Below are 8237 nucleotides of genomic sequence, written 5' to 3'. Positions count from 1 at the left end.
CAACATGAATCCAAGTATGACACAACTCAATAATATGAATTATTAGTTATATATTGTAATGTTCACTAAGGGATGCCATGACATTTTTTTAATATTTTATTTAACTCCATCTAACTGCAAACAAAAGTATGTAAAATAATAATTAAGCTATTATCTTTTTTTCATTTAAGATATGTATTTTTCGTTGCCTATTTTAGAGACATCTAGTAAAAAATATATAGTAATAAGGTACAATTTTTTTAATTAGAAAAATGCAATTGAATTGAAATCAAATATTCTATGAATAATTTCATTTAGTAGAAAAATTTTATAAAATTCAACTTATGGAAAAATTTTAATCACTCCATACACTTGCTAAGTTATTTTTAACTAAAAGTAAATGTTTTCACATTAAACATTAATCGGACACAAATCAAAATAACATCATACGACAACATGAAAATAAATGGATTGAGCTAATATTAAAGTAATTATGAAATAACATGACATGATACACACCCCTTATTGGGGTCCTAAATTTTGTTCAAAATTAGGAGCCCGAGGCGATCGCCTTGGTCGCCTCACCTCAGGGCCAACCCTGCTAGAAACCTTGAACCAGAAAGCTTTTTTCAAGTCAAACGTATTACTTTTCATTAGTTATTTCACCTTTTAGAGCAATAGAGAACGATGACAATAATTCTAATGAGGTTGGCGTTCCATTGGTGAGTTATCTATCATGCATTAACATTCTCAGTCGTTTTCGATCGTTGTTGTTTTCTTCGAGCTATTTGGTACTGGTTTGCTGACTATTAAGATTATATTTGGTCACACAATACTGAACACAAACATTTAGTTCAATATATAGGTTCTGAATAGTAATGCAGATAGTCGGTACTAGTGTACTGAACGGTTCGATTTTTGTATTTTCAATACCAGATTGTGTTTTTCGTGAGAGTGTTTTCCTCTAAAATCCCCTTTTACACCGAAATAAACCAAAAAAAAAAAAAAGAACTCAAAAATGTAATAGGAAGAAGAGAGGTAATGTTGTTGATAATATAGGGAGTCAGTATTTACGTGAGAGGAATTTCCAACGAGTTTTCTGCAATGATGGAAAGGAATTTATGTCGATGCAATGCTCTTCACTGAGGCAATGGTGTTTACAAATGCAATGACCATAGGCATTCTTTTCAACAAGAGATGGACAATCATCAAAATGAGAAGGAGAATGGGTGTGCAAAATTAGGTGGGTGTGCCCTTATGTGTTATAATATTATGAATAGAGGTAAATTTGATATTAATTGGGGTGTTTAAAAAAATCTCATTGAAATTTAGGATTTAGGGTGGAGGCTCAAAGAATAAGGGTTCAAAGAATTTAAACAAGTGCTAATAGCAGCGCTCTTATATAAAAATAAAAAATAAAAAATAAAAAATTGCAAGCATATAGGTCACAATTGAATCTAACTCATATAAACTCCCTAATATAACCTTGTGCTACGTATAAAATAGCAGATGAACCAAGCCACCGCTTGAAGAACAATTGAGATGTATACGTGTGCTATGTTTGGGTAGGATTCTTTATGTGTGGCAGGTGCAACCAACTCCAGATTACACATGTGCTTCACAACCAACTTCCTGGCCAATAGGAAGCCACCATTTGTTATGTTCTTATCCTTCTTGATCAGTTCTTGTACGCAATTGCAACTGAAGCTTCATCTTCACAATTGTTGATATCGTAAACTGGAACAGTGAACAAAGACTTGCGATAAGAGACCTGCTACCTTTGCTTTTTTGCTCTTCATTGTCATTTATGTCTAATTATATATAATTATATATTTGGTTCGTACCATTAGGTCAATGGTAAAATCTTAGCCTAATAAACTTGAGATTATAGGTTCAAGTATTGGGACAATCACTTTGTGCACTATGCCAAAGGTTACGTGTGTACCCAATCTTTTTCCTTCCAAATACGCATTAATGTATATTATTTGTGCATTATTTTTTTACAATGTGTATTTGTTCCCAAAACTAATGCTATAACTGTCATGCAAATTGACCAAGTATTTGCTCATATGTGCATCAAAGCTCTATATTGTTTGTGTACCTACGATGTGCCTTGATATTTCTTCTTCATTGAGTCCCATATCTGCTTCGAAGTTTCTTTCCGGAGAATGGTCTCTAGAATTGTACGATGAATTGCCTGAAATAAGTAATTTTTCACCTTGAGATCCTTTCGTCTTTGTTCATCGAGTCTCTTCTGTTGTGCTTCTGACAAAACTGCTCCAGTTTTCGGTTCCATAAAGCCGGTTGCCACGAGAGTCCAATATTCTTTGGATCGTAGAAAATTCTCCATCAACATGCTCCAGTGATCATAGTGACCATCGAAGCGAGGAATAGATGGCTGGACATAGTTATCGACGACCTTGTCAGCCATGAATGATTGCTACTGATAGTAAGAAGGCTGCTGCTTCTAAGGAGAATTTCTTGGTAGCTCTGATACCAAATGTGAGGAAAACATAACGTAATCAAAAGAAAAATGTTGCTGAACTTCTTAATTTATTCATTGACTGAAAGCAACTTTTAAATAGAATATACAAAACAAACTTAGCAGATAATGTGGAACTAATCTTGATCCATAACTAACAGACTTTCAAGATAATAGAATACTCCTAAAACTTAGGACACTACAACTGACTCCCAGAAGAACAGGACAACATAGACTTATTCAAAGAAATAACAATAATTAAAATAAACTCTTAACATTTAAACTGTGTTTGATTAGAGGGTTTGATAAGAAAAATGAAAAACACAAGAAAAAAGAAAGTGAGAGAAAAATATAATCCTACTTTTATCTTTTGGTTCACTTAGATTCTTTTCTTTTTTCTATTTCCCAACTCAACTATATAACTTTAATTCAAATTATATCAATTCTTTCTTATTTTGTTTCTACATCTACTTCTCTTTTCCTTTACATTTCTATTTCCCTCGTCAAATCCTTCTATCAATCAAACAGAGACTTTAATAAAATGCCTCAATGTTTTCTTTAAATTTAGGTAATGTGGCATGAAATCATTAGATGTCCGTAAACCACAACATTACGTCACAGCCGTGTAACACTCAATTCCAACTTACATATGACTTGTATAATGTATTTCGTAGAAGGATCCAACTTTTAAACACCTTATGAAATCTTCGGGTGTGTGTGTGTGAATGTGCCTTTATTTCACAAGGAAAATATAAAAAGGAAGTTGATTTGAAGCTTCCTCTTTCTTTCTCCTCATGTGTGTATGAAGTTGCTTATGTAGTTGCAGTTACAATTTCAGTGAAGGCAGAGCCTAAAACACTACAAAGAAAAAGGAAGAGAGAAAAATAAGTTTATTTTCACATTAAAATTCAAAAGTTAATTGGTGTTTGTTATCTCTTTTAACAACCATGAACAAAACTCGAATCTTAAAAAGTTTTGAAACCTCTGTCATTGCCACACCAAATACAACCCTCCCACCACCAACACAAGCACCGCCACCCTAAATTTTGCTAGATATGCACCACCCAAAAAACCCAACACCCACCTCTAAAACATCCAAAATAACCCCAATAATATCCCTCCAAATCCCTTTCTCCATATTTACCCTCCAGTTCCTCACCCTGCCCTTGCATGCAAACCCCCAACCTACTGATTTAGAACAAATAATCCTACTGAAAATGAAACAACACTGGTCTAATCCACCATCCATCAGCCACTGGACTCCACCCTCAAACTCCAACTCCACCATCCACTGTCACTGGCCGGAGATCACCTGCACCAATGGCTCCGTCACCGGACTTTCTCTCATCAACAAAAACATCACCGGGACAATCCCACCGTTCATTTGTGACCTCAAAAACCTCACTGCCGTTGATCTCCACTACAATTACATCCCCGGACCGTTCCCTACGGTTCTCTACAACTGTTCCAAGCTGGAACATTTAGACCTCTCCCAAAACTTCTTCGTTGGCCACATTCCCGGTGACATTGACCGGTTGTCAACCCAGCTCCGGACCCTCAACCTCAGCGGCAACAACTTCACTGGCGACATTCCAGCAGCCATTGGCCGGTTTCCGGAGCTCACAGCGCTTAGCCTTTTTCAAAATGAGTTTAACAGTTCTTTCCCTCCAGAAATTGGAAACTTGTCAAATCTTGAAATGCTTGAGCTTTCGGATAATGAATTTGTGCCGATGGCGATACCGCCGAGCTTTACCCAGTTGAGGAAACTTAAACAACTATTGATCAAAGATTCAAGTTTGATCGGAGAAATCCCCGAAACAATTGGGAATTTAACAGAGCTCGAGGAATTGGACTTGTCAAACAATAACTTGACTGGTACCATCCCAACTGGTTTGTTTCTGCTAAAGAATCTAACAACATTGTATCTATACAAAAATCACTTATCCGGGGCAATTCCTCGGCCCATTGAAGCTTTGAAGATGGAGATAATTGATTTATCCCAAAACAACTTGACCGGAACAATACCTGATGATTTTGGCAAACTAACAAAGATGTCCGGTTTGGCTCTGTTTTACAATCAACTCTCCGGTGACATACCAGAAACCATTGGCCGCCTTCCGTCGCTGAGAGATGTAAAATTGTTTTACAACAATCTCTCTGGAACATTGCCACCAGACTTTGGGCGATATTCGAAGCTCCGGGGGTTCGAGGTCTCCTCGAACAGTTTCACAGGCAAGTTGCCACAGTACTTGTGTGCTAACGGCGGACTATTAGGAATTGTGGCTTTTGATAACAATTTGAGTGGTGAATTGCCTAATTCAGTTGGGAATTGTTCAAGTTTGTTGATTGTTCGAGTTCATGGTAATCGCCTTTCTGGTAGTATTTCTCCTGGCCTGTGGACATCACCCAATCTGACAATATTGATGCTTAGCGACAATTCATTTACCGGTCAGCTTCCAGATACACTGGCCCCAAATTTATCTCGACTCGAAATCAGTAACAACAAGTTTTCAGGTGGAATTCCATCTGGGTTGTCTTCTTGGAGGCATTTAACAGTGTTTGGTGCAAGTAACAACCTCTTTAGTGGTACACTACCTCAAGAATTGACAGCTCTTCCTCTTCTGACAACTCTTCTGCTTGATGGGAATCAATTTTCGGGTCATTTGCCATCAGATATCGTGTCCTGGAAGTCGTTAACATCTCTGAATCTTAGTCGGAACCAGCTCTCTGGTTCGATTCCTGCCAAATTTGGTTCTTTACCTAGTCTCACTAATTTGGACTTGTCAGGGAATCAGTTCTCAGGTCAAATTCCACCTCAGATTGGGTTTTTGATGCTAATTTCTCTCAATTTGTCTTCCAATCGTCTCACCGGTAGAATCCCAGCTGAGTTGGAAAAGACATTTTTCAATACCAGTTTCTTGAACAACCCCGGCCTTTGTGCAAGTAATCCATCACTAGGCTTTGATGTTTGCTATTCCGGATTTAAAAACTTGAGCACGATATTCAAGGCAATCTTACTTGTATCAGTTATGTTACTCACATTCTTTCTAATCAAAACTCGCTGGAAAAGAGGGTCCAAATTGGATTCCAAGTGGGAGCTTACCCACTATCAGATATTCAATTTAAGTTTCGAAGTGTCAGACATTTTATCTAATTTGACAGAAAATAACGTGATCGGATGTGGTGGGTCAGGAAAAGTATATCGTGTTGATTTAAACCGTTCAAGCCAAATTGTAGCAGTTAAGAGGATTCAATGTATTAAAAACTTGGATCAAAAGCTCGAGAAGGAATTCTTAGCAGAAGTTCAAATACTGGGCACAATTCGCCATTCCAACATAGTGAAATTGTTGAGCTCCATTTCTAGTGAGACTACAAAACTTCTTGTTTATGAGTATTTGGGAAACCATAGCTTGGATTGCTGGCTCCACGGAAACAAGTGGCAAAGCATATCGGATTCAATCCACCGTGTCGTCTTGGATTGGCCTACGCGGTTACAAATAGCAGTGGGAGCTGCTCGGGGGCTATGCTACATGCACCATGACTGCAAACCTTCAGTAATTCACCGAGATGTAAAATCAAGCAACATTCTATTGGATTCTCAGTTCAATGCAAAAGTTGCAGATTTTGGCCTAGCAAAGATATTGGTAAAGCATGAAGAGCATAACACTATGTCAACCGTAGCTGGATCTTTTGGGTACATCGCTCCAGGTAAGTAACAATATAAGTTTACTTATTTTTCGGTTTATTTGTCTTTAATGAACTTTTTTAATATCACGTTTAACATTTTAAATTTTTTCATATAAAAAATGGCTTATTTTTGTCTTTAATAACATTTTTTTTTTTAAATCTTCATTGCAAATCATGGTGGGAACTGCTCAGGGGCTGAGCTAAAATTTTTTAAATAAAATTTACTAAAGACAGAAAATTTTCTTATTGAAAAAAAATCCTAAAAGAGTTTGCTTATTTTTAGCCTTAATGAACCATTTTTGAAAAAAAAAAAATTTATTTATTTATTTATTTTTTAGATTATCTAGTCTAGATGAACCTAAGATATAAAAATCTTGACTCAAAAATTAAAAAAATTCACTAAAGACAAATAAGTCAAAAAAATCAATCAACTTATAAGTTGCAATCAAAAGAACTCTAAAATTTATTTTACATTCATACTTTTTGGCATTCATCTTTTAAACTATATATGAATTTTAGAGTATGCTCGTGCAAGAAAAGTGAACGAGAAGGTTGATGTATATAGCTTCGGTGTTGTCCTTCTGGAACTAGTTACCGGAAGGAAAGCCAACGATGGGAATGAAGATATGGGCCTAGCCGATTGGGCATTTCAATATTATAACAATCAAGAAGGAAACCACATAGTTGATATCCTAGACGAGAAGGTTACAAAATGTCATTACTTGGACAATATGACTTGTGTTTTCAAGCTTGGGATCATTTGCACTTGCCCACTTCCCTCAAATAGGCCTAGCATGAAGGAGGTGTTGCGAATCCTGCTCAATTGCAATCACCAATCGAGATGTGGAGGGTGTAATGTTAGAAGCGAGTATGATTGCTCTCCTGATTTCCCTGATAATTTTAAGCACTGGAGGATTTTTGAAGGCCAAGATGGTAATTTGCTGTCCAAGGTTTAGTTACTCTTTTGATTTTTAAAGCCTGCATAAGCGTAGGATTGTAAAACAAATTAAGCTACTCGTGCTCAGGTCACTAAAAGCTCATTTGAAATTGGCTCGCAATGTAAATAAGCTAAACACAATAATGTAAAAGTTTATTAAATTTATATGTCAAGATTGAACAACATTCTACTCAGCTCTAATCTTGTATACTCATAAATAGGGATGTCCGCAGTTCAAATTTTGACAGTTTGCGGATCGGTTTAGACCCACTCGCATCTATGCGGTTTGGGAAAAAGTTAACCCACAACTGCCTGCAATGCGGTTTGTGATTTGTGCGGATAGGATTCGCAAATGTATGGGCGGTTTGCAGATTGAACTTTTTTATTCAAAAATTTATTTTTGGTCTTTTTTTTTTTCCCATTTTGTAAATATTTATTTTGGGCCCTTTTCTCCCCATTTTCTAAAATGCTCCAACATTAATAATTAATGAATTAAAAATTATAAAATTAAAAATACAACAAAATCAATTCGTAACACAGAAATTTCATACATATTACATAGACAAGCGCAGAGAAATTTCATCACTTGACTAATAGATAAAGAGAGGGAAAAAGAAAATAAAATAAAATAAATAAATAAATAAATAAAGAAGGCTATTACATAGAAATTTCTTCCCAGTCAAGTGAGACTAGGACTTGTGTTTGGATTTGTAATAGATGTGAGATGCTTATGTGCACACAAAAAGGGTGCATATATGATATGCATTTTATAACATCATCTTCACAGAGCATGTCTCACATAGCATCATCTTCATGAAACAATATTTCTTTCAAATACAAGAATAGGCAATAGCATGTCTCAACCCAAAAAATGAGCTAAAGATCTATTCGAAAATATCTAGGTAGGATATATAGGAATGAAATAAGATTTTTTTTTTTTATTTTAAATGTGCGGGCAGGTTTTTGCGAGTACGGGTTAAACCCGCAATCCGCAAACATGCTATATTTCTGATGATACAGTTTGTTTCAGTGAATGGATCGGACTGGTCCAAGCTCCTCAAGCCCAGGTCCAAATAATCAAGCCCACCGGATAACATGCAAACAAGTTCAACGGGGAACGGGGTAGTCCCCCAGTGAACCCTCCGACGAGCA

General features: G+C 36.2%; 1 protein-coding gene across 1 annotated transcript; it reads left to right on the top strand.

The window, feature by feature from the left end:
- Positions 1 to 3342: 3342 nt before the first annotated feature.
- Positions 3343 to 7276, top strand: LOC114306808 (uncharacterized). Its single transcript, XM_028252111.2, has 2 exons — positions 3343 to 6169; positions 6668 to 7276. The coding sequence occupies exons 1-2, from the start codon at positions 3517 to 3519 to the stop codon at positions 7102 to 7104; spliced, it is 3090 nt and encodes a 1029-aa protein (XP_028107912.2). The 5' UTR covers positions 3343 to 3516; the 3' UTR covers positions 7105 to 7276.
- Positions 7277 to 8237: the final 961 nt, after the last annotated feature.

The sequence above is a fragment of the Camellia sinensis genome, chromosome 13 (assembly GCF_055761805.1).
Source record: "Camellia sinensis isolate YWXY chromosome 13, ASM5576180v1, whole genome shotgun sequence".
Taxonomy (NCBI): Eukaryota; Viridiplantae; Streptophyta; class Magnoliopsida; order Ericales; family Theaceae; genus Camellia; species Camellia sinensis.
The sequence above is the reverse complement of the archived record's forward strand: the minus strand, read 5'-3'. Positions and strand labels throughout refer to the sequence as shown.